Here is a 26,549-nt window from a genome sequence, read left to right as displayed (position 1 = left end):
AATGTTTAAAATGTTTTAAATTGTTGCAGTTGGTTTTTCTTGTATACTGCAGTTCTGAATAGTTTAGAATTTTAAAATATAAATGAAAAAGAAGGTTTAAAGCAGAGAAAACAATGCAGGACGGAATCAGGTCTGATTAGAAAAAATCAACTTTGTATGTAATGAAAATCACTTTAATATAATGACTGATGTAAAGCAACAGGAGGCAGAGTCTTCATTAATAAGAAACATTGCTCTCAAACTAAGGCTGTGTGTGATCATTGAAAACCTGATGGTTTAACTCACCTGTAACTCTGAGCTGAACTCCCGGTGTACCCAGCCATTTTTCTTTATCTACAATTGTTATGATTCTGAAAGCATACTCATGTTCATCCTTCTTCATTACATCACTCAGTTTGAGGGAGAAGAAAAATCCTTTTCAATCATCCCTTTTTGCATGTTGGCTTTAGCCATATGCTAAATTTTCCACATCAATCTAGCATAAAACTCTTTTTGCGATATTTGTCTGTTTTTTTTTTTTTTGGTACTTTTTCTTTATTTCTTTATTTCTTTATTTTTTTTTCCATTCAGATTTTTTGTGCATTTTCAAAATTCACCAAAAAACTGGAGGACGGATAAACTGCTATTGGCTGAGTGAAATGTTTGGCTCTTACTGACTTCAAGAACACATACAAGATACTTTTAGAAAATCCTAGAAATTGAGTTGACAAGCACTCAAAAATGTAACAGTAGTTTTCAAAATACTATATTAATGGGCATCTTTCATAAAAAAAAAGCATTCACAAACAATAAGGTTGCACAGAAGCACCACAGGAACCCATTCATTTTGACTTGCTGAGGAGCATCCTGTAGCATTGGATGCACCCGGAAGATATCATCGAAATGGTGAGGACACAAGCTGCACTGAAGTTTTAATTTAGATGTGGCCAACACTTAACTCCAGGCTCTCTTGCTCAATAAAAATATCCAGGCTCATTAACATGCTCCTTCCTCCTACAGGAAGCATGTGACCTTCTTAGCTGCAGCAAGAGATAAGCTTCAATTAAAAGTCCTGCAAAGCTATTTACTAGTAAAACTATGAATATTATTATTTATTATTTTTAGTTTTATTTTTCATTTTTCATGTATAATATTATAGTTGCTTGTGATGTCTGTTGTTGAAAGCATGTTCCAGCATAATTTAGCCAGTTCTACCTCTTCTCCCTCTACTTAATAAATTATCACTGCAGGAATTATCTGTGCTATATAAATAGAGTGTTACCCAGCTCATAGGATAAATGTGATAAGACCATATTAATAACAAATTGTGATCTGGGCCTGCTTTCTGAAAGGTCATCAGCATCATCATCAGCTTTTCTTTTAAATGATTTTCTACTGGTACTATACACTCTCAGAAAATGGGTACCAAACTTTCACTGGGATGGTATCCCTCAAGGGTATGTCTTTAGTAACATTAGTTTGGAAAGATAATTGTACCACATTTCATTGAAATTATAATTATTTAATTATTATTACCTCCACACACTCTCTTTCATCTCTAAGCTTTTAATTTTATTGTTCTGTTTTAAAACATTAGATTATGAAGTATAAATTTGTATCTTTTCCCTGGGAAAAACTTATTGAAGGTACACAGTTGGACCTGAACCCCTTAGGCCCGATGGCAGACCTGTCAAAAGTTTTATTACACACTTCACAACCTATGAATAGCTCAACCATTTTGCACTGACATCCCTGTTACTTAATAATAAGCCCTTGTATGTAATAAGCTTGGATTTTTAATAAGTTAAAAACATTGTTTAAATAAGGGAGGACCAGCCCTGGTTATGGTGACCTGCTGCTCTGCTGAGTTTGGCCTAACCGTACACTATAATGGCCACTACTCTACACTATAATGTGCATAGATTCCCGGGAACAAGGTTGGGATCCTCTGACGTCGTTAACAGTTTTTGATAACATAGATGATTTTTATCCTTCTTACTATTCCTGTTTAGAAAGCATGTATTTGTTTAGTTGAAGAATGTAGTGGAAGAACTTGTACATGTAAAGACAAACACTGTTTTTGTTTTCTTTTTTAAAACAAATGAGTATTGCCATTGTACATGTTTATGATTTTTGTAAAACTTGCAAACACATGCTTCAACCCTTCTTCTCAAAGGATTTCTGCAATTTTTCCAGCAAATCTCAGTCACAAAAACCATGAATGTAACTTGTATACATTTGAGTCAAAAGTCATTCATCAGGCCCCAGTGGTGCAACACACTATACCACACAATGGTGGGTTCACAATCATTCACAATTCTGTTCTCTAGTATAAATCATAATGTGAGATTGGGGAGCCACAGCACCAGGGTAGAGGTCAAATGATGCTTAAGTCCTTCTAAAGATTTCTGAGCTTCTGGAGTCCACTGAAAGCATCCCAAGCTCTTGCTTTTGTGAGGGCAGTTAATAGGGTGGCTACTGTGCTGAAATTCCATATAAATTTACAGAAAAAAACTGAGAAAAGCCCAGAAAGATTTGAACTAAATGAAGAGATGTGACATATGGCCACTTAGTGATGGCCTAGGTTTTCACTGGGTACATGTTCAGATGATTCTTGGACATGAGCAGATGTAGATAAGGATGTCATCGAGGTAGATAAAAACATAGTCATTAAGAGTTTTGTGCAGGACCTCATTAATAAAGCACTGGAAGACTGCAGGAGCATTCATCAAACCAAATGGCATCATGAGGTACTGGTAATGACCAGATGAGGTAAAGAATGCTGTCTTCCATTCATCCCTCTGGCATACCTGAATGAGGCCTGCTGCAGTGCCTTGAACACTGAGTTCATCAGCAGCAATGGGTAGTGGTTCTTAACTGTAATTTTGTTTAGCCCCTATACTCAATGCAGGGATAAAGGCCGCCAGTCTTTTCCCCACAAAGAAAATAATGGCCCCAGCTGGCGAGGGGGAGGTCAAGTGAACCAAACTGCTAGGGCCTCCCTGATGCATTCCTCCACAGCTGTTTTTCAGGAAAAAGAGAATAACAGAAAACAGCCTCCCTCGTGCCTGGGAGGAGGTCAATGATTCAGTCATAGGACATGTGTGGAGGTCCAGGAGAACCCTAATACTAGCTGCAACTCAGGCACCTGAGTGAGCAGTATTGAAATCTGCTCTGTGTGCTGACCTATCACAAGGTGATGGGCTGGGTCTGCTGGCTTACCTGTCAATGGCTAAAATTGATACAGAGGTCTCCAGGTTAACTAGCGGACTAGCATTTTAGCCAGAGTAATATCGATAAAATTGCTGGCTGCACCAGAGTCCACAAAAACCTGGAGCATTTTCTCAAAACGTTTCCCCCATGAGAGTGTGGCAGTAAGGAAAGGCCCAGAAGTCTTGGGGATTGGTCCATCACAGATCCCGCTCCTGCAATTTACCTTGGCCTTTTCCTTCAAGCTTGGGACAACCAGAACAGAGATAACTAGGCTGCCCACAGGAAAGGTAACTACTCTCTTGTAAATGAGCTTTGCACTCCAGATAAAAAAGGTGGGTACCTCCCAACTGCATGGGCTTTTTGGTAGAATCAAGAGGTATGGGGAATGGGGGAGGGCTGAGGGCATCCAGGGATGGAGCCATAATAGCATGAGCACAAAGACTCCGGTTCCATACAGCGCTCTCATAGACAGTTGTTCAAATATAGTGCCTGTTCAGTGAGCTCTTCCAGGGAATCCAGCATGTCTTGTGTGACCAGCTGATCCTCAACCTCACTATGGAGGCTCTGTTGGAAAATAGCCATTCACATTCCATCCATTCTTTGCGGCCAGAGTGCTAAACTCTATGGAATAATCTGCCACTGAGCACTTGTCCTCCAAAGTTGGAGGACACAAGAATTAGCCACTCTGGATGGTCAAACATACTGTTCATAGCGGCCATAAACAGCTCTGCGGAGGAACACATGGTACACTCAGTGGGGAACTATGAGAGCTGCTCTTCAAAGGATAATTTGCAGTCGAAACCACCTACAATGGCCAGGCTACCCATAAACCATTCTGGGGAAGGCAGGTTAGGCTCAACTCTAAAGATCAATGCCATAGTTGGTGGAATTTCAGGAGCCACAACAGGCAGGGCAGGAGTTTCCACCTGTTGGGCTTGAGTGATGGCCCCAGCCAGGCCCTGCAGTTAGGTTAATATCTGCTTCAGGACTTGCTCATGATGGCCTATAGCTGTGCCCTGATTAGCTAAGGTGCTTCACAGATGCTCTAGTTCCTACTGCTCTGCTGAGTCCATGACCTGACTCAGTCTTGCTGCAACATGGCAGGGTGCTTAACACAACTGGAGATCAAATTAACGACTTCTTTGTTGTGAAACAAAATCACTAAGGGATAAACACCAAGCAACTTGGAGCTTTTACATTCCCCACAGTTGAATTTTTGATATACAACATACTTGGTCAGTGGGAGGAGGGATGGTCTTCCTCACTGGCTGGTTATTTTTGCTTTAGACCATGTGTGGAAATCATTTAGTTGATACATCTTTTGTATTGCAAGGTGTTTGTAAAATAAAACTACAGACTTATTTTTATTCAGACACTCACTTATAGCTGAGATAGCTAAACTGAAGCATATCTTGGACATATTGTGAGAAAGATTGATAAACACAATTAGAGGAACCATGAAAAAAAAACAGAAATTAATTATTGGATTGTGCTGTCTAAAATCTGGTAGGTCAACCTAGTAGATACACTTTCCTAATGGTCCAGTGTCCTGTAATGCCATTACACCATGCTACAGCCTGTTCCTGACAGCTGTACAGCCATCACTATAACATTTCTATTTCCACCCTATGGTGACACAAAACAATAGTATTCAAACAGAAAGCTGAATACATAAATACACAACCAACACCACACCACCGTTCACTATAAAGCATGAGTCGGACCACCATAGACACAACACCCAATGAAGATAACACAACTAAATTAAAGCATGCAGATGCTTTGTCAGTAAATCAATTTCATAATTTGTTTCATTTATTAAATGTTCTTACAGTGTCTATAATAACCGTGTAGTTACACATTAACAATACATGCCACAACAATGTAACTGCTGGTGATGTTTCAGCATTACCAATTGATTACAGTACCAGAGATTATACATTATTACCTCAGTTATTTCATCAATTATTATGTAAAAAATGCATCTTTTCTGTATATAAATACATGCATAATGGGTCTATCCTCATTATAAAAGAGAACACATCGAAATCCTTTAGGTGAAATGTTAACTATTGAAGCTGCAAAAAGGGTTTATCCACTTGAATGCATCAGCATCATAAATTCACACTGTAAAAATCCCCTCTTTCACCCATCAGACAGAAAAGTGCCCTCTTCATGTCATTTCACAAACTGCAGAGACAGTCACACCAGTGATGATCAAACTCTGCTGTTACTTAAAGTGTCAGAACAGCACAGACAGCAGGTGAAACAGCAACATCAGATACATGTGATTAATAACTATCAAGTGTAGCTGAAGAATCGAACAGATTTATCTGACATTTTTCAAAGTTTGAAAAGTGAAATGATTGTAATTATTGGGGAAAGTTTTCCTGCTCAAGTTGACAGCTACCAGAATCAGAATCAAAATCTAAACTCAGCAAGTACCAAAAATACAGGAAGTTCTCTTGGTGCATGTGTCAAAATCAAATCCAGTAAATTAAATATAGAACAAAAATATGTACTGTACATAAACATAAAATAGTCAATACGGAAACAATCTGCAATAATATAGAGGATGTCCAGTGGGATAATACAGTTACAGTCAAGTACTGGAGTACATAAGTACATTATCTATAGCTTAAAGACCTGTGCACCAAATGTCAATATATATATATATATATATATATATATATATATATATATATATATATATATATGAAATATGTATATTGCACGTGCATGTGCACTGATGACAGTAGATGGCGTTATTCAGAAGGAATATGCCATTGTACATACAGTGGTTATGTGCATTACAGTTTGATCAAAAAAAGTTACAGTGTGAACTCCAGCAAAGAGCAGCTCCACTCCTGAATAATGCAGGTAATTGTTACTGAGGTCCAGCTGTTTCAGGGTGGAGTTCGTTGATTGTGAAGCAGAGTAGAGACTTTATCAGGAGTTTGAGGTAGTATTACAGCCAGCTAACCTGCAAAAAATAATAAACAGTTAAAACAGCGTATGACAAATCAAGTGTCAAAAGAATTATGAGAATATTTTACCAAAACCTCTTAACTGAAACTTTTCAGGCAATTGTGACAATCAGCATAACATTAGCTGTAACTCACATAATGACATTACATTTATTTATATTGCAAAATGTTAGTTTCACTCCTGAGAGTGATTTTATCTCCTCATCCCCTCTTTTTACCTGTATCTGTTTGTCAAATAAAATATTGCAGCAATGGAGGAATATAATGAGTTAAACTTTGAACCCCCAGGTAATCACACTTTAATTTTGTTTTAACATTGTTACACCAGTAGCTGTCTAGCTAACAAACTTAGATTTAAGTTATTTCAATTACGTGTTTATAACTGATTATTAATTTGAATATCTAAGTATTCCCTAACTATAGTTAAGATGCTGTAAGCTAACATATAAAGCTAAATTAAGATTAACATTAAAAAAGCAGAGGAATGTGAGAAGAGTCCTTGTTTAAGAGGATGATGGCCTGAGGAAAAAAGCTGTGGAAAAGGCAGTTAGTCCGAGTCTGGAAGAGAGTGACCAGGGTGTGAGGAGTCAGACATGATTTCCCCCAGAAATCCCCATGATTTTCCTCATCCTAGATGAGGGAAGGTCTTCCAGGGTGGAGAGCCGACAGCCGATGATTTCCTCACATCAGCTTATTGTGGAAGATGGCCTCATTTCAGATGCTGACTGGCTGGAAATGATGTAATTTCCTTTGTATCTATAAAGCTTACCCCAGCAACAGATTTTGATATTTGGATCTCACCAATACTAATTCCAGTTCATGTTCACTTGTGAGGTTTGATGTCATCACTGGTCCGACTGACTTTGTCTGCAGTTTGTCAAGTGAGAGGAGGAGGGCACTGTTTCTCTACTCTGAGAAACTGGGAATCTAACCCTAACCTAACCCTAACCCTAACCCTTAACACAATTTGCTCAGGACCATAAAACAGTGCTCTAGACTCTGACTCCTCTAGAACACCACACTTTACACCACTTTCTGTTTTAAACACAGTTTATCTAATATCTGCTTCAAGCCTCCCTTAACCATCTTACCATGTTCCTCAAAAGTCATGATATTAACATGTAAAAAGCTAAGAGTTCCCGCCTTTTCCTTGTATGTGTGTTCAGTGTTCCTCTTTCACACACACACACACACACACACACACACACACACACACACACACACACCCAGACACACAGAGTACACTGGAACTAAAATTTTCACAGGAAAGCATGAACCTTACCCATAACTGAGGGATGATATAGAGTGCAGATCAAGTTATGACAATAACTTGTAGGATTTTGCACACACACACACACACACACACACACACACACACACACACACACACCTCTTATTTGCTCGGGAGGCTTTCATTTGAAAAAAATGCACAAATAGCATTTTCATTCCCTTCTGAAACTTGAAGTGCAATGGCACCTCAAAATATAATCTGATTGACCCTAGGGCCAATTGAAGAACAGGGTAACAAAGTATGCAGAGAAATGGAGAGACTACTGTCTGTAACTGTAGAACTATATTGTCAGTGGAGCTGATAAAATGGTCAGTGTGTAGAAAGAGAGGTTTTATTGAAGTGGCCAGTCGCAGTATATCAAAGGCATGTTTGAAAAACTAGGAAACATAAAAACTTCCCAAGCCAGCCTTGCCGTGAAACCTTGCCAAGCTATCTTTCCTGTAGAGCCTTGCAGCACCGCCCCATAATCACAGTCTTTTACCAAGGATTTAGGCAGTTATAGCTGTGCTGTAAGAGGATATCAACATCTCCACTCTACTGCTCACAACCTTAGAGTCAGATGTGAGTTTACCTTTATTCTTGCCTTAACATATAGCTGATATGCCATAATGTGAAATGAATCAATCAGAAAAATAAAAATCAAGACTGTGATTTGAAAAATGCGATCATAGCATATACAGGGTGATTCAAAAAAATTAATCCGATTTCAAAGCACCATATTTTTACAACCGTAAGTCACCAAGGAACCAATCACAAGACAATTGAAAGAGAAAGTCATAGAGTTTCTGACTGTCAGTACGGCAGTGAACCTCCAACAGCTCAGAGTATGTGTCACTGGTACCAACAGTTGCAAGAAAAAGGTCACCAGCATCACCAGATCTCACGCTGTGTGACTTTTTAAATTTTATTTGTTTTACATGATTCACATGATTTTCATTCATTCTTTAGACTTAGTTTTTCTTTGTACATATGTATTTGTTGTTATGTGTTGCTATCAGCCTACTCCACGATCCTATATATAGCTGTTGGATTCGGAGTATGGAATCACAGCTTTTCTCACTGTTGTTTGCTGGAGAAGGTGAGAATCACTTTGAACTTTACATTAAATATAAAATATTAGTTTCATTCCATGTTTGTTAATCTTTTCAAATATCAGTTTCATTAACAAAAAAAATAAACCTCTATAAAAAAAAAAATCTGAGAGCAGAAAAAATAGGCAGGATGGAAACACAGATGAATATCTCTATGTGGTGAGCTTTTATAAAATTCTAGATATCAGTGTCCCTAAATCCTGCTTTAATGTGAAAGAGTGATGAGTGTAGTAGTTCTTAGTTGTAAAGTGAGAACAGTAAAACAGAACATAAACAGTAAAGGTGTTTATAATGTTTATTATTCATCTATTCTACTTTCTATTCTGTAGAATGTAGAGCCCACTTCCTGATCTCCTGATGTTGACACATCCAGTGACTACAAGAATACTGCAGTGAGTTCCAGATTTAAAGTCTTGTTACACTTTTACAGTCCAACTATACTTCTAGAGCATCAAGAAACTTGAAAGCAAGCACCAGATCAAATCTTATTTTTTTTAAATGAATTACTTTTATTGAACTTCAATTTGTGACCTAAAGATCAAGTGCAGTTTAGTTATGTAGCAGGACAATGATCCGAATAACAAAAGCAAGTCCACCTCTAAATATCTCAAAGAAACCAAATTAAGGTTTGGAGTGGCCGAATTCAACTCAGTGCTTGAGACATTATAGATTCTGTGCTTCCTTCTTTTTACCATCTCATCGAATATCAGTATCTGAGAGCACACTGACAGGACATTCAACAGTTGAAGAGAATATAATTTATGTGTTGTTACTGTTAAAAAAGGAGAGTGCCCTCCTTTTTTAATATTTGATGATATATCTGTTCTGGGTTCAGCGGGATATATTTAATTGTTATTTGGCTTCCACATCTGTTTTAGAGATTTTAATACAGTAGGATCAAAAACAGTATCATAACTAAAAGATTCTGAAGTATCCGACTGTTTCTCTATTTTCTCTTTTTTGTTCTTCTAAACTCCTTAAGAAAAGGAGGAAGGAAACAATTTCCTTTCCTATGTCTTAGGCTGCACCTGCAATTCCCTCCTCTCTTTCTCAAGCTAAACACTGGCAGCTTCAACGTCACTGATAGTATGTTTATCATGTTCACATGTTTTCTGGTCACTAGCAGCAGCATGTTTCTGATTCAGGCATTCCTAAAACACATTGGTCTGTGTTGTTGTTGCTGTGCACACACACACACACACACACACACACACACACACACACACACTGTCCAGGGGAACTCAGACATTCACAGGAAAGCATGAACTTGACCTAATGGGGAGGAACAATATAAACTGCAGATCAAGTTAATGACAATATCCTGTATAATTCTACACACACACACACACACACACACACACACACACACACACACACAGACACACACACACACACACACACACACTGTCCAGGGGAACTAAAACATTCACAGGAAAGCATGAACTTGACCTTATGGGGAGGGACAATATAAACTGCAGTTCAAGTTAATGACAATATCCTGTATAATTTTACACACATACACACACACACACACACAAAGTATAATCCAGACTGGTTTTTCCTTCAGTTTCCTGTGTTTTTTGAGAACTTCCCTCAGAGTTCAGACCAGGCAAAAATTCTGTTTGTTCTATCACACCTCTCTGACAGACCATTGGAGTGGGCTACTGCTAGCTGGCCATGTTTACATACCTTATCCTATGAACAATTCCTGAAAGAGTTTTGTCTGGTGTTTGATCATCCATAAGAGGGCAAAAAGACTGGAGAATTATTAATGAATTTACGGCAGGTAATCACACTGTCTCTGAATATTCTTTAGAATTTCTTATGCAGGCTGCTAGCAGTGTATGGAATGAACCAGCATTATTTGTCAACTTCAATAAAGGACTTAGCCAAGAAATTCTCACCAATCCTGCATATAGAGATGATAATCTGACTTTGGATCAGTTGATAACTTATTCCCTTCATTTAGACCATCTCATTCATTATCGAAAGATCAGGAAAAGTAAAACCCTTCATTTTCAAATAACCCACTGTGAGAAGATTTGCAATCACCACAGAGAACAGTGTAAACTTGGAACATGAAGTAAAACTAAAACATTACCAACCAGTAAGGTTCTTCCATTACCTATAAAAATTAGACCATGGTCACACATTGCCCTAGATTTTGTTACTGACCTACCTGAATCACAGGGTTTCACCACAATCCACACAGTAACTTATAGATTTTCACACAGTGTTCGGATAATTCCCTTTGCTTCTCTTCCCATGGCATATCAAACAGCTGAAACTTAATCAGGTTAATCAGGTCTTTAGGTCTTTTGGTATACCAGAAGACATCCTGTCAGATAGGGGCCCTCAATTCATTTCTCAGGTTTGGTCAGCCTTTTTCAAGCACATTGGAGTTTCAGTTAGCTTGTTTTCAGGGTATCATCGTCATTTTAAATTTTGAAATTGGTTAATGTTGTCTCTTATAAGTTAGATTTGCCCCCTCACTATCACATTTCTACTGCTGGACAAGGTCACACTCTACGTCACGCCACCCCCACCTGAGGAGGTTGATGGAGCCCCTGTCTAGGCTGTTCAGTTGCTGGACTCTAGAAGGCGAGGAGAGGTACTTGTCCATTTTATCAATTCCACTTACCATATAGGAGCACTTTGTAGTTCTACAGTTACAGACTGTAGTCCATCTATTTCTCTGCATACTTTGGTACCCTGTTCTTCAATGGTCAGAACCCCCACAGGACCACCACAGAGCAAGTACTATGTGGATGGTGGATCATTCTAAGCACTGCAGTAACTCTGACATGATGGTGGTGTGTTAGTGTGTGTTGTGCTGGTACGAGTGGATCAGACACAGCAGTGCTGCTGGAGTTTTTAAACACTGTGTCCACTCACTGTCCACTCTATTAGACACTCCTACCTTGTCAGTCCACCTTGTAGATGTAAAGTCAGAGATGATAGCTCATCTGCTGCTGCACAGTGTGTGCTGGTCATCCTCTAGTTCATCAGTGGTCATTGGATGTTGTTGGCTGGATATTTTTGGTTGGTGGACAATTCTCAGTCCAGAAGTGACACTGAGGGGTTTAAAAATTCCAGCAGCACTGCTGTGTCTGATTAACATAACACACTAACATAGCACCACCACTGCACCAGTGTCACTCCAGGGCTGAGAATGATCCACCACCCAAAATACCTGCTTTTCTGAAAAAACAGGAGTTTCAATAACATAAAAAATCAAAAGTTCCATGTATTTCTTAAAAAAAGCCTTCATTACCTAAGCTTCAATATTTCATTTTTCTGGATAAGTCACATTGCACACATGCATCCTATAAACTCCTAACACATTTGGAACATCACATTACTCCAAAGAAAAAATAAATTGTTAAGAGGAGAAGCTTCAAAATACATGCAAAATGGATGAAAATAAAAAGAACTGAAATGAAATGTGTTTGCAGTTTTGAGAACCTGAATCTCTGGTATAAATATTAGAAAGTACAGAATATTTTTTTTTCTATACACATCTGTATGTTTAAACATTATTAAAACTGCAAATATATATATATATATATATATATATATATATATATATATATATATATATATATATATATATATATATATATATAATGTTCATTTCTATACACAGAAGGAGCAGTGATTGTACAACTCATTTAATGTATGATTAGTACATGAGTGTCCAATCTTATCTGCAAAGGGCTAGTGTGGCTGCAGGTTTTCATTCCACACCTGATTCTGCTTGTTTAATCAGTTGGTCTTAGTCTTCAAACATTTCTTCAAGTGCCTTCCTGCTTTGATGTAGTGAACACCTGCTGTCACACTGGCCCTCTGTGGATAAGATTGGACAGCCCTGGATTATATTCCAATACGGCTTCCTTTACAAGAAATGTTCTTCCTTGTGTACACAATAAAATCTCTAAGAAAAAAAGAAATAAGAAAAAAAAATATTCAATAGATGTCAACAGCTTGTTTTTAGAACATAAAAATCTGGTAGAAACATTTTGTTATAGCAATTCTCACCAGGCCATCTTCCCTGCTTCCCTCGTCAAGCTCTGCTTCTCTTGCTTGGGGTGGGGGTCATCCCACTTCTCACACCAGTGTGGCTTTGGCATAGAATAAGACACATGATACACCATGGTTTCTCATGCATTATGAGATTAATTACAATTTCATACAATAAAAGGAGAAGAGATTGTTGGAACAGCCAGTGCGCTCTGTGGCACACATTAAAGAACTTTAACATTTGACATTAAAATAAATTTAACTTCAAAGTTAAACTTTAAGGCTAAGCACATATATTGTGAATGATGGTTAAGGTCATATGCATCCTGAAAGAAAAAAAGCATTTTAATGATGTTAGCCACAGCAGTTTAAAATTAAAGAAAGTAATCAGGCCAAGTAGAATCCCTCTAATATTGCACTAAACCAGTAAACACTATAATGTTAGTGCCAACTATAATGTTGTTTCTGAGAACATTGAGATCAGCACTGATAACCACACCGGTGATCACCACTGCGTAAAGTGTTATTGTATCCATTTTGTAGCAGATTTGCGGTTTGTCCAGGCAGGAATGACAATAACAAGGGTAATGTTTACAGCAGTGCATTTGAACAGTTCATGTCAACATCTGAATAGGTTAAATAGTAACAGACTACATAACATTTGGTGACTTAGAGTATAAGTGAACTAGAGTATATTCAGATTAAAATAAATTTAGACCACATTAATTGCGGTTAGTCAGTTCTTACACTGTAAGACAAGTCATAAGTTTATTCAGACCAAAGGTTTTGTTGGTAGGTTACAAAATAATGTGTTTTAACAGCTGGCTGGGTGAATCAGTTTTCAAATTTTGTCTGCAAAGAGTATATTTGTTATGTGTTATTGTTGTAGGCTTTAATGCAATGGTGTCGCTCAGAGTGTCTCTTCCTCTGTTGATTCTGCTGATGATTGTAGGTGAGTCAACACATCTTACTGAAACATGATTTCTACAACAGCAGGCTTCTTTGAATTTGCTGCAACACCTTTAGAGCTCTTCTCACTTTGTGGTTTCTCTCAGAATCAGTTGTTGTAGAGTAGCTGCTGGAGTTGGAGAGGAGAGAAGTGAAGCTGTAAACTACAGTAAGTCTGACTGTCTTATGGGCTCCAGACTCTGTAATCAGCTCTTTCATGCATCATATGTTTCAGGAGCTTTTGGAACAAAGTGGAGTGTGAAGTACAACCAACAGAAAATATGTGCTTTAAAAGGATCCACAGTGTTTATGAATGGCACTTATACTCACCCAGATGGTCTAACAGTGGCAGAAGTTTCATGGGTTGTGGACCAAGCTCAGAATCCGAGTTGGCCTGATATGTCCAAGAACCCAGATTACTCAGGAAGAGTTGAGTATTTGAGTGATCAACAGAAACTTGTTTCCCTTAAACTGAGTGATGTATTGAAGAAGGATGAACACGAGTACTGCATCAGAATCAAGACAAATCAAGAAATGCAAAAATATTTAGGAAGACCTGGAGTTACACTAACTGTCACAGGTAAGATAATTCAAATTAACCAAATATATGACACAATCCATCCTCTCACCTCAGACATAGCGATTTTATTTGGTAACACATTCCTGATTAATGAGGGACTGCTAAAGTTATTTGTGGATATAACTAAAGATTTGGGTTATGTACTCAACATGTTGGCTCCACTGATTTGCATGCTTTTTTTTTATCCTGTTGATGTCAAACCTTGGAAAACACTAAGCCATGCAGTTGTCAGTTTTCTCAGCACAGAAAATGTAATACAAACAAATCAAAAAGTCTAGTTTAGCTTTTTTTTTCCCAAATGTAATATTTCTGTCGTTGTCTTAGAGCTCCATGTAGAAACTCCTGAAGAAGTGACAGAGGGAGAAACAGCAGATCTGACATGTAAAACCACCTGCAGTCTGACTGACCCAACATTCATCTGGTACAAAAATGGACATCCTTTAACCACAAAGACCATCAAGAACAACCAGCTCCACCTGCAGACAGTCACCAGTGAGGATGCAGGCAGTTATAGCTGTGCTGTAAGAGGATATCAACATCTCAACTCTACTGCACAGAACCTCAGAGTCAGATGTGAGTTTAGTTCATGACAAATGGAAAATAGATGTCTTGGTAACATCATGTCATAGTAATTTAAACAATTTCACATTTGGCTCCAGATTCTCCAAAGAACATCTCAGTGTCCATCAGTCCCTCTGGCAGAATAATAGAGGGCAGTTCAATGAATCTGACCTGCAGCAGTGATGCAAACCCACCTGTGAAGAACTACACCTGGTTTAAGGGATCAACATCAGTAAGAGGAGGAAAAATCTACAACATTCCCAACATCACATCTGAGGACAGTGGAGAATACACATGCCAGAGTCGGAATGATCATGGAGAGAGAAACTCCACGGCTGTGCATTTAAATGTTCTATGTAAGCTTCTTGTGATGGTTTTAAGCTGTATTAGATGATTTGAGGAAGCCCGGAAATCTCAAAGATCATTATCATTTTTATCTTCTTGTCTGTTTTAGATCCTCCAAAGAGCGTCTCAGTGTCCATCAATCCCTCTGGTATAATATTGGAGGGCAGTTCAGTGACTCTGACCTGCAGCAGTGATGCAAACCCACCTGTGAAGATCTACACCTGGTTTAATGGATCACTATCAGCAGGACCAGGAAAAACCTACAGCATTCCCAACATCAGATCTGAGGCCAGTGGAGAATACACATGCCAGAGTCGGAATGATCATGGAGAGAGAAACTCCACGGCTGTGCATTTAAATGTTCTTTGTAAGCTTCTTGTGATGGTTTTAAGCTGTATTAGATGATTTGAGGAAGCCCGGAAATCTCAAAGATCATTATCATTTTTATCTTGTTTGCTGTAGACCCTCCAAAGAGCGTCTCAGTGTCCATCAGTCCCTCCGGTATAATATTGGAGGGCAGTTCAGTGACTCTGACCTGCAGCAGTGATGCAAACCCACCTGTGAAGATCTACACCTGGTTCAAAGAAGGTGGAACCTCACCTGTAGGATCTGGACAGAATTACAACATCATCAACATCACTGCTGACCACACTGGACTGTATTACTGTGAAGCTCAGAATGATCATGGAGCTCAGAGGTCAGCTGGGGTGCCGGTGAGAGGTGAGAGACAAGATTAAACATTTCATTTGTAGTTCAAAGTGTGTTGTTAACATGATTATTAATGTTTATTCATTTATGATTGTTGCCTGTTTGTGTATCCCTATACAGGCTACCCTGTGATTCTGTATGTAGCTGTTGGAGTCGGACTTTGTTTTATTTTTTTAGTTTTTCTCACTGTAGTTTTGTGGAGGAGGTAAGAATAACAATGAAAAAGCTTTATTTTTCATAAACAGTTTATTTAACAAGGCTATAGGTTCATATTTGTATCATAAGTGCTAATGTTTATTGATTTATTACTGGCTGTTTTCTGAGAACATGAGAAAGAGGCAGGATGGAAATATGGATCAACCAATCTAAGTGGTGAGCTCTAGATATCAGAATTCTGAAATTCTGCTTCAATATGAAAGTGTGTAAGGTAGTATATAGATTCTCACACTTTTGAGATTGTACCACTTAGTATGGCACAATTTTATTCTTGATTTTCATTATTAAATTGACATTTATGATTAAGTGAATTATTTTTACTTTAGTAAGAAAAAAAATATATTTTATCTAGAGCTGCTGCATAAACATGATCCATATAAAGCCTTGGAAAAACATCAGAATATCATACCAGCTAACAGAGAATAAGGTACATATTTAGCATGTGTGTTTAAAGTAATATCAGAAGCTCACAGTAGATTAAAAGCATAGTATCACTACCTAAACCTTCCAGCAGACTAACTGTGTTTTAGAAACAATAGAGGAAGAGTCATACAGCTCATTATTCTCCATGTCAGCTTCTCTTCACCTGTTTTGGCCAGTTTGTCTGTGTTGTGATTGACAGGCTTAACTGCAATATTTAAGGTGGAACATCAGTGCAATTTGACTCCCTGCAGTCAAAAACTGAAGTAGAGTGATACCTTACAGAAATTTGTTCAGGGTAGCATCATCCAGATATATTGCAACCATATAATGCTTCACATTGAGAGATTAAAACTAAATGTGGTTTAGTATTTAAAAATTGTATAATAGTGTAGTTGCTAAGCCAAAGCACAAACTGAAAGCTTTGTGTGTGTGTGTGTGTGTGTGTGTGTGTGTGCATATGCTCTGCTGTATTTTGTATCATTTTCTTATAGACGAAGAAGCATCACTGAGACCATCACCATAATTTTCAATAAAAACTACAGCAATCCCGAGTGAGATTACTTTGAAACATCTATTTTAAAACATGTGAAACAGTCAGTCTTTACGTGGGGACCTTAGATTTTACCGATCAAAAAAATTAAACCCAAATAAATAAAAACATCTGTATGATTTTCTGCTAATTGTCTTTTCTCTATGAAATGCTTAGAGCTGAAAACATACAATTATGTTGTTCTGTGATTTTCTCCGGTTGCACCAAGTTATTATGAGTTATAAACTTATATCATTTGCTCAGCAATATCACTAATTACAATGTCATCAAACAGTATCCAGCACTCCTACAAATGCCAAATAAAAAAAAGAATTCCTTTACATTTCACTTTCACTCTTTGATATGATCTGTATTTTATCTTTTTAAAATTGTAACGTGACCTTGTATCATAAATAAATAAATCTTATATACATTAATTATGATGATGATGATAATGAGATGATTATTATTATTATTATTATTACTATTAATATTATTATTATTACTATTATAAGTGAATGTATGTGTTGATTTCCACAACAAACATCCCCTGTTTCTCAAAGCAGAGAAACAGCGCCCTCCTTCTGTCAATTCACAAACTGCAGACAGAGACAGTCGCACCAGTGATGACATCAAACCGCAGGGCTACTTAAAGTAACAGTGCAGGCACTAACCTTACCTCTGCATAGGACTAATACAGAATAATGAAGAAATACTAGGCCAATAACTATGAAGTTTAGGATAAATATTTTTAACAATTACTGGTTCACATTTATGACATTAACTTTATGCCTGTTTCACTGCTTTATTCAAAGATCAGCTTCTGTTGCTGGGATTCATATTATAGCTACAGAGGAAAAGACATCATTTACAGCCAGTCAGCATCTTAACTGAGGTCATCTTCCAAAACAAGAATCTAAGTTTGTTTATCTGCTGACTTGCTTTGAAACTTAAAACCCCAATTCCAAAAAAAATTGGAAATTTTGAAATGAACAGAATGCAATGATTTGCAAATCTCATACAGCCAAATTTTATTCACAATAGAACATAGAACAAATATCAGATGTTGAACGTGAGACATTTTACCATTTATTGAAAAATATTAACTCATTTAGAACTTGATGGCAGCAACGCATCTCAAAAACGTCGGGACAGCGGCAACAAAAGACTGGAAAAGTAAGTGGTACTAATAAAAAAACAGCTGAAGAAGCAATATGTAACCAACTCACATGACTGAGTATAAAAAGAGTATTTTAGAGAGGCAGAGTCTCTCAGAAGCAAAGAGGAGCAGAGGTTCACCAATGTGACGGGCCTGTGCCATTACAGGTGGACTTGTAGTGGGTGGGGCTGAAAGCCTCATCAGGAACACTACTTACACCTGTGTGGTATGCTTGTGGTGGGAGCTACTCTTTTGTTTTGTTGTTTGTGTCCCAGGCAGTTGGTTTTTGTTTTTTTGGGTATTATGCTTCAGTTTATTTGTTTTGTTTTATTTTGGAGTTATTTTTCGCCTACATTTTTTGTCCTTGAGATGTTTGCACCAGATCATTAAGTTTATTTCTTATTAAAATCCTTTCACTGTGTGCTTCCCTTTTATTTGTCATGATGTTGAGCCAGTCATGAAAACCAACCTGTATAAAACTGCGTCTAAAAATTGTGGAGCAAAATTGCGAAGACTTTGGATGTCACACCATCTACAGCACATAATATCATAAAAAGATTCAGAGAATCAGGAGAAATCCCTGTATGCAAGGGACAAGGCCGATGGTCAATATTGGATGCTTGTGATCTTCTGGGTCTCAGGCAGCACTGCATTCAAAACAGGCATGATTCTGTACTGGAAATCACTGCATGGGTTCAGGAACACTTCCAGAAATCACAGTTTGCACAGTTCGCCGTGAAATCCACAAATGCAAGTTAAAGCTGTGCCATGCAAAGAAGAAACCACATATAAACAGGATCCAGAAATGCTGCCACCTTCTCTTGGCCCAAGCTCATTTAAAATAGACTGAGGTGAAGTGGAAAAGTGTCCTGTGGTCCAGTGAATCAAAATTTGAAATTCTTTTTGGAAATACTGGGCACTGCATCCTCCAGGCTAAAGAACTCCCAGCTTGTTATTAGCACATAGTTCAAAAGCCAGCATCCATGATGGTATGGGGGAGCATTAGTGCACATGGCATGGGTGTCCAGCACATCTGTGATGGCACCATTAATGCTGAATTAAATATACAGGTTTTGGCAATATATGCTGAGATTAAGATGTCTTTTTCAGGGAAGGTGTTGCATATTTCAGCAGTGCTAAACCACATACTGCATCCATCACAACAGAACGGCTTTACAGAAGAAGAGTCCAGTTGCTGAACTGGCCTGCCTGCAGTCCAGACCTTTCACCAAGAGAAAACATTTGCTCCATCAAGAAAAGAAAAATCTGGCAAAGAAGACCCAGGAGTGTTGAGCAGCTAGAATACTACATAAGACAAGAATGGGAGAACATTCCTCTCTTAAAACTCCAAAAATTTGTGCACTCACTTCCCAGATGTTTACAGACTGTTGGTAAAAGAAGTTGGGATGCTACACAATGGTAGACATGGCCCTGTCCCAACTTGTTGAGACGTGTTGCTGCCATCAAGTTCTAAATTACTTGATATTTTTCATGAAATGGTAAAATGTCTCACTTTCAACATCTGATATTTGTTCAATTGTGAATCAAATATGGCTGTATGAGATTTGCATATCATTGCATTCTGTTTTTATTTGCATTTATTTACATTCTGCACAGCATCCCAACTTTTTTGGAATTGGGTTTGTAGATCATTCTGAACAGAATGTACTAGGTATCTTTGTCTGTTTACTTGGGGTGGAAAAAGAGCATTCAGTACAGCGTCTTTGTTCTTGGATATCAGAATTTTCACTACTTACTCCCAGAAACTTTGCCAGAAATGTGTGAATGGAGTTAAAACTTTTGAGATGCTGACTTGGTAGGTTGGTAGATCTTGGAGGCTCTTGTAAGAGAGCAGAAATTCTTAATATGTTTAACCAATAGTGAATTTTAATGGTCAGTGTGATATTGGGTACAAGGGCATTTACCTGAGTGCAGCTGTAAATACAAACAGAAAAAAAAAAACATAAATCAGTAAATGAATTTGATGCACATTGGGTAAACATGAAGAACAACATTTACTCTTTTAATCAAATGAACAGCCTGTGAAGTCATCTCACAGATAAAACACAACACAAAGTAATAAATGAGCATAATGGATATTGATTTGGATACTTTAAATTAGTATCATAAAATATTTTTTTTCACCACAACTCTGTACAGATAAACAAGGATGATGTTGCCTCTGTATTGAGCTGCTAGCGAGCAATGTGGAGTGAAAGGGCAGAATTGGGGACCTCCTGCTGTAAAAACAATTCTCTACACAGCATTGTTCTTGTTATCAATAAATTTGGTACATCTGTCTTAATTAAATAATGTATTTAAACGCAAACACTTTTATAAATGTTGACGTTAGCTCACCTACAAATATGAAAATTTAGCTCACTTCCAATTTTGAAAACAATATTCCCATCCATACATACTGTATCAATATTAATGAAGAAAACAATGCATAGTTAATCTAAAGGACATTCAAAAATCTATTTCATTGCTAATGTGAAGACAGGTGAATATCACAGTGTCTAGTCTCGAGCCCTTCGAGCTTTGAGCACAGCTCGACTTGACCCGCCATCCTTCAAGGCGGGGAAGGCAAGCATCAAGACTGTTCTCTGTGTTGGCACCCATGTGGTGGAATGAACTCCCACTGGCTGTCCATACAGCAGAGTCTCTCGCTGTCTTCAAACGCAGACTGAAGACACATATCTTTATACAGCACTTAAATGAGCACTGAATTAAGTATTGATTATGTATTGTACTGCACTTATGTATTGTATTGTATTGCACTGCTCTGTGTTTAACTCTCCCTTTTTCTCTAGGTGTCAATAATGACTTTCTGATTCTAGCAGTATCTGAGCTCAGGACTGACTTTCTCTCTAACCTAACTAGCAAAGATACTTTTTGGATAGACAAAGCACTTTTTGTAAGTCGCTCTGGATAAGAGTGTCTGCTAAATGCTGTAAATGTAAATGTCTAGTGGCCTTAACAGGAGCTCATTTTTATCAAACAAGCATAAACAAACTGGGAATTAAAGCTGAAATGGCACCAAATTTTCCAGCATTTTATCACATAAAGCATCCTTGATCTCTTTGTATGAATGCCTACAGTAAGCTGCAGCATGACTGCCAGGACAAACTGCAAATCTGCTATAAAATGGATACTAAAACAACAGGAGTGTAATATATGGAGATTCTACAATGCCTCATACAAACCAAGACTCAGAGGGTTCATGTTGTCAGTAACAGGAACACTATGCACTGAGCTGCTGTCAAAAGTCATCATTACTGAAAAGAAGTGGAGGAGGGGAAACACCTATGACATCACACATCATGCCAGTTGCTGAGAAATTTTCAGAAAGCAGGTCCAGATCTCACTGTGTTATTCAGATGATCTGACGATGATTATTCTATTAGCTGGGTAACACTGTACTGAGATCAGCACTGAAAACAAGAGGTGGAACTGTAGTCCTGTAGAAGGGTCAGTGCTCTTAATGGAACATATTATGAAGAACTTCAATATTAGAAATGGGAAATGAAAGGACTTAATGGTTTTACTCAGAGATAATTCTGTTTTTGCAGCAGATTATGCTGATGTCTTGCTGCAACATCACATGTAACCAGTCAGAGGAAGTTAATATATTAAAATGTTTGAATGTCTCTATAAAGTGCAACAGCTTACAGCTTTGTTTGTGTTAACCACATGCATTTCAACGGTTCACAGGTCGACACAGCTCTCATTCCTTGTAAGTTGGGCATCAGTGATGAGCCTCGTTACAGAGCGGTAAGACTGATTCTTCAGATCTGAATATATTTAATAATAACAGACTACATGATGTTTGGTGACTTAAAACTAAATATATTAAGAATAAAAAAGATTTGGACCACATCAATTGTGGTTACTCAGTTCTTAGAATGTTAAGACAAGTCATAATTTTACTCAGACCAAAGTGTTTTGTTGTTAGATTACAATATAATGGGTTTTAAGAGCCATCTGGATGAATTGATTTTCAAATTTTGTCTGCAAAGAGTATATTTGTTATGTACTATTATTGTAGGCTTTAATGCGATGGCGTCGCACAGAGTGTCTCTTCCTCTGTTGTTTCTGTTCATCATTGTAGGTGAGTCAACACATCTTACTGAAACATAATTTCTACAACAGCACAATGGATTGTTGTGATGTAGAAATACACATGAACTAAGTTAGTTAAGTAAGTTGTTAATGTCTGGAGCTACAACATATTCACTGTGTTCAGTTGGTAGTTTGTGCTTCTCTCTTGTCCCTTCTTTGACTCTGCTGCAACACCTTTAGAGCTCTTCGCACTTTCTGTTATCTCTCAGAATCAGCTCAGTGTTGTAGAGTAGCTGCTGGAGTTAGAGAGAAGTGAAGCTGTAACATGTAAACTCTTTGTGTATCTTGAGAGCCAATACCACGTATATTCCATGTAATAGAATTCAACTGTGACATGATAATGATGTTAAATGTTCATTGGTTTCCTGAATGTTTTCGCCAGGTTGTGTGTAGGTGTGTGTTGCTATGAAGATGATTCTGTGTAGACATAAATAATTTGTTATAAATGCTCCTGTTAGTGGTTGAAAGCTTGTGTGTGAGCAAATTGATATAAGGTATACAAAAATATGTACTGGTGTTGGGAAAGTAAAAAAGTAAATTGCACAGATATACATAGTGATTTGGAGGGAGAAGGAGAGAGAAGCAAAGAAAAGAACAAAAAGATAAAAAGAGCAGAAAATCTACAGTTATGGATAGGAATGCTCTCCTGCTTTAGACGTATGTTGTAATGAGTGCGATGTATTAGTTACATATACATACAGTAGTAGGATGGATGGATGACAGACAGATAGATAGATAGATAGATAGATAGATAGATAGATAGATAGATATCAGATTGTCAGGTTTCGTATCAACTTATCTGATCTGCCTTTCACAATGATAGGTTTCAAAACAGCCAAGGTGTAATATCCTTGTCACTGTATAGCTGACTGTCAACGTAAATTTTGTCAACGGATAAAACTGCTTTTTTCCATCTTTTAGGAGACTCTGTAATCAGCTCTTTCATGCATCATATGTTTCAGGAGCTTTTGGAACAAAGTGGAGTGTGAAGTACAACCAACAGGAAATATGTGCTTTAAAAGGATCCACAGTGTTTATAAATGGAACTTTTACTCACCCAGGTGGTCTAACAGTGACAGAAGTTTTCTGGGTTATGGACCCAGATCAGAATCCGAGTTGGCCTGATTTGTCCAAAAACCCAGATTACTCAGGCAGAGTTGAGTATTTGGGTGATAAACAGAAATTAGTTTCCCTTAAACTGAATAATGTAATGAAGAATGACGAACATGAGTACTGCATCAGAATCAAGACAAATCAAGAAATGCAAAAATATTTGGAAAGACCTGGAGTTACGCTAATTGTTACAGGTAAGATAAATCAAATTTACCAATTATGTGACAGGATTCATCCTCTCACTTTAGACATTGTGATTTCACTTGGTAACACATTCCTGATTAATGAGGGACTGCTGAAGTTATTCATGGATATAACTAAACATTTGGGTTATGCACTCAACATGTTGGCTCCACTGATTCCCATGCAATTTTTTCATCCTATTCATGTCCGACCTTGGAAAACACAAAATGCTACAGTTATCAGGTTTCTCAGCACTGTGACAGAAAACTTAACACAAACAAATCAAAGTTTTCCATACAAAAGTCTGAGATTAACTTTTTTTTTTCTGAATGTAATAATTCCATCATTGTCTTAGAGCTCCGCGTGGAAAGTCCTGGAGAAGTGACAGAGGGAGAAACAGCAGATCTGACATGTAAAACCACCTGCAGTCTGACTGAACCAACATTCATCTGGTACAAAAATGGACGTCCTTTAACCACAAAGACCATCAAGAACAACCAGCTCCACTTGCAGACAGTCAGCAGTGAGGATGCAGGCAGTTATAGCTGTGCTGTAAGAGGATATCAACATCTCCAGTCTACTGCTCACAACCTCAGAGTCAGATGTGAGTTTAGTTCATGTTGTTCAATACACTACATACTGTAAATACTAATCAGTGGTTTTAGCAGGAAAACAGAAATGTAGATGTCTTGGTAACACCTTGCCATATTAATGTGAAAAAGGTTATGTGTGTCTTTAGATTCTCCAAAGAATGTCTCAGTGTCCATCAGTCCCTCTGGTGAAATAGTGAAGGGCAGTTCAGTGACTCTGACCTGCAGCAGTGATGCAAACCCACCTGTGAAGATCTACACCTGGTTTAAGGGATCAATATCAGTAGGAGAAGGAAAAACCTACAGCATTCCCAACATTACATCTGAGTACAGTGGAGAATACACATGCCAGGGTCGTAATGAACATGGAGAGAGAAGATCTACTGCTGTTCACCTAAATGTTCTTTGTAAGTTGATTATTTGTTGTGCTCCATTTCTTTCAGGACAGTAAGGGTGCAAAGTGCATTGGCGAAAACCCCTATTTACAAGGTTTTAATTGAATCAAACGATAAGAGTTGTGGACTGCTTATAGTGGGTAATTGTTAGTGGGCTGGAGTGTAATGATTGCGTATTTTGTTGTAGTATCACCTCAAGCCAGGATTGAACCCCTGATCTCCTGGCTCTTTTCAATCTTCTGAGACTTTTTTAGGGCAGACATTCTTCTCAGCCTTCTTTTTCTTTCTTGTATGGGGGGACTGTTTGTCTCTTTGCTTTACTTTAGCAGCTTCTAGTTTTTTATCTCTTTGATTTGGGGCTGTTTGTCTCTTTTCTTTTACAGAAAAGACTCTTTTCTCGTTTGATTTTAGAGCCATTTGCTCTTTCTGTTCTTTTGTTCTCTGATTTATATGGTCACCCCTCTACAAGGTGCAGTGCCAAACTGCTGTTTGCCATGGGCTCAAGTGCAGCATCACACAGGTGTACCTGGTTTGCGCTAACCAGCCCATGGGCATCTGAGAATTGGAGTTACCTGGACCAGTGATGCCTCACCGCCGTCACCCTCTGTGGGTGGGCATAGACACAGGCTGATCCCATACAGGGTTGGGTAACAGCTAATTTACTTTTATTCTTGTCTCTTATAGATCCTCCAAATAATGTCTCAGTGTCCATTAGTCCCTCTGGTGAAACAGTGGAGGGCAGTTCAGTGACTCTGACCTGCAGCAGTGATGGAAACCCACCTGTGAAGAACTACACCTGGATTAAGGGATCAACATCAGTAGGAGAAGGAAAAACCTACAGTATTCCCAACATCAGATCTGAGGACAGTGGAGAATACACATGCCAGAGTCGGAATGATCATGGAGAGAGAAACTCCACTGCTGTGCAGATTAATGTTCTGTGTAAGCTTCTTGTGACTGTTTTAAGTTGTGTTAGATGATTTGCGGAAGTCCAGAAATCTCAAAGATCATTATCATTTTTATCTTGTCTGTAGATCCTCCAAAGAGTCTCTCAGTGTCCATCAGTCCCTCTGGTGCAATAGTGGAGGGCCGTTCAGTGACTCTGACCTGCAGCAGTGATGCAAACCCACCTGTGAAAAACTACACCTGGTTCAAAGAAGGTGGAACCTCACCTGTAGGATCTGGACAGAATTACAGCATCATCAGCATCACTGCTGAACACACTGGACTGTACTACTGTGAAGCTCAGAATGAACATGGAGCTCAGAGGTCAGCTGGAGTGCCGGTCTCTTTTAAAGGTGAGAGATTTACAAGATTATAGCTTGTAGTTCAAAGTATGTTCTCTTTTGTAGATCATATTATTATGTTGTTCATTTTCTTATTAATGTTTATTAATTTATGAACGTTGCCTGTTTGTGTATCCCTATACAGGCTACCCTGTGATTTTGTATGTAGCTGTTGGAGTTGGACTTTGTTTTATTTTTTTAGTCTTTCTCACTGTAGTTTTGTGGAGGAGGTAAGAATAACAACGAAAAAGCTTTATTTTTCATAAAAAAAATATTATATTATATATATTATTTTTTTTAACAAGGCTAAATGTTCATATTTGTATTATAAATGCTAATGTTTATTTATTGATTTATTGCTGGCTGTTTTCTGAGAGCAGGAGAAAGAAGCAGGATGGAAATATGGATGAACCAATCTATGCGGTGAGCTCTAGATATCAGGATCCTTTCATTCTTAATCCAGTGGTGGACCTGCAGTGGACAGATGTGACTGACTACAGTAAAGTTGTTTGATGTTTACCAGTGTCTGCTCACGTTCTCTAACTCTCTGTTCTGCAGAACGAAGGCCAAAAAGGCCACAGCACCCATCCACCTCCTGAAGACGAACGCAGTGTATACACGAATGTTGCTGTGAGTTTGAGACATTAAGTCTTATTACACTCTTACAGTCCATTCACAGTTTTAGAGTCTTGAGAAACTAAATAGCAAATAACAAAACAGTCTCACATCGTGTCTGAGCGAAAGGACTCTGCCATTTCACCTTTAAAATGGAGGCAGGGAACTCTTATATTTCTATGACACATTCAGTAA

The 26,549-nt window shown here is 38.0% G+C and overlaps 1 protein-coding gene and 1 long non-coding RNA gene across 2 annotated transcripts; both read left to right on the top strand.

Moving 5' to 3' along the window:
- Positions 1-7,944: 7,944 nt before the first annotated feature.
- Positions 7,945-26,338, top strand: LOC118797713 (B-cell receptor CD22-like). Its single transcript, XM_036556981.1, has 15 exons — positions 7,945-8,031; positions 8,469-8,548; positions 8,891-8,953; positions 10,209-10,347; positions 11,080-11,172; positions 13,471-13,533; positions 13,765-14,109; positions 14,434-14,682; positions 14,769-15,026; positions 15,125-15,382; positions 15,478-15,516; positions 15,622-15,735; positions 25,138-25,395; positions 25,488-25,751; positions 26,298-26,338. Exons 6-15 carry the CDS (start codon positions 13,482-13,484, stop codon positions 26,336-26,338), a joined length of 1,878 nt encoding a protein of 625 aa, XP_036412874.1. The 5' UTR covers positions 7,945-8,031; positions 8,469-8,548; positions 8,891-8,953; positions 10,209-10,347; positions 11,080-11,172; positions 13,471-13,481.
- LOC118798369 lies at positions 15,497-17,209 on the top strand. Its single transcript, XR_005005996.1, has 3 exons — positions 15,497-15,735; positions 15,844-15,928; positions 16,854-17,209. It is a non-coding gene; the product is annotated as an uncharacterized LOC118798369 (long non-coding RNA).
- Positions 26,339-26,549: the final 211 nt, after the last annotated feature.

Source organism: Colossoma macropomum, unplaced genomic scaffold, assembly GCF_904425465.1.
Source record: "Colossoma macropomum unplaced genomic scaffold, Colossoma_macropomum, whole genome shotgun sequence".
Taxonomy (NCBI): domain Eukaryota; kingdom Metazoa; phylum Chordata; class Actinopteri; order Characiformes; family Serrasalmidae; genus Colossoma; species Colossoma macropomum.
Note: the sequence above shows the minus strand (reverse complement) of the source record. Positions and strands in the feature narration are given on the sequence as shown.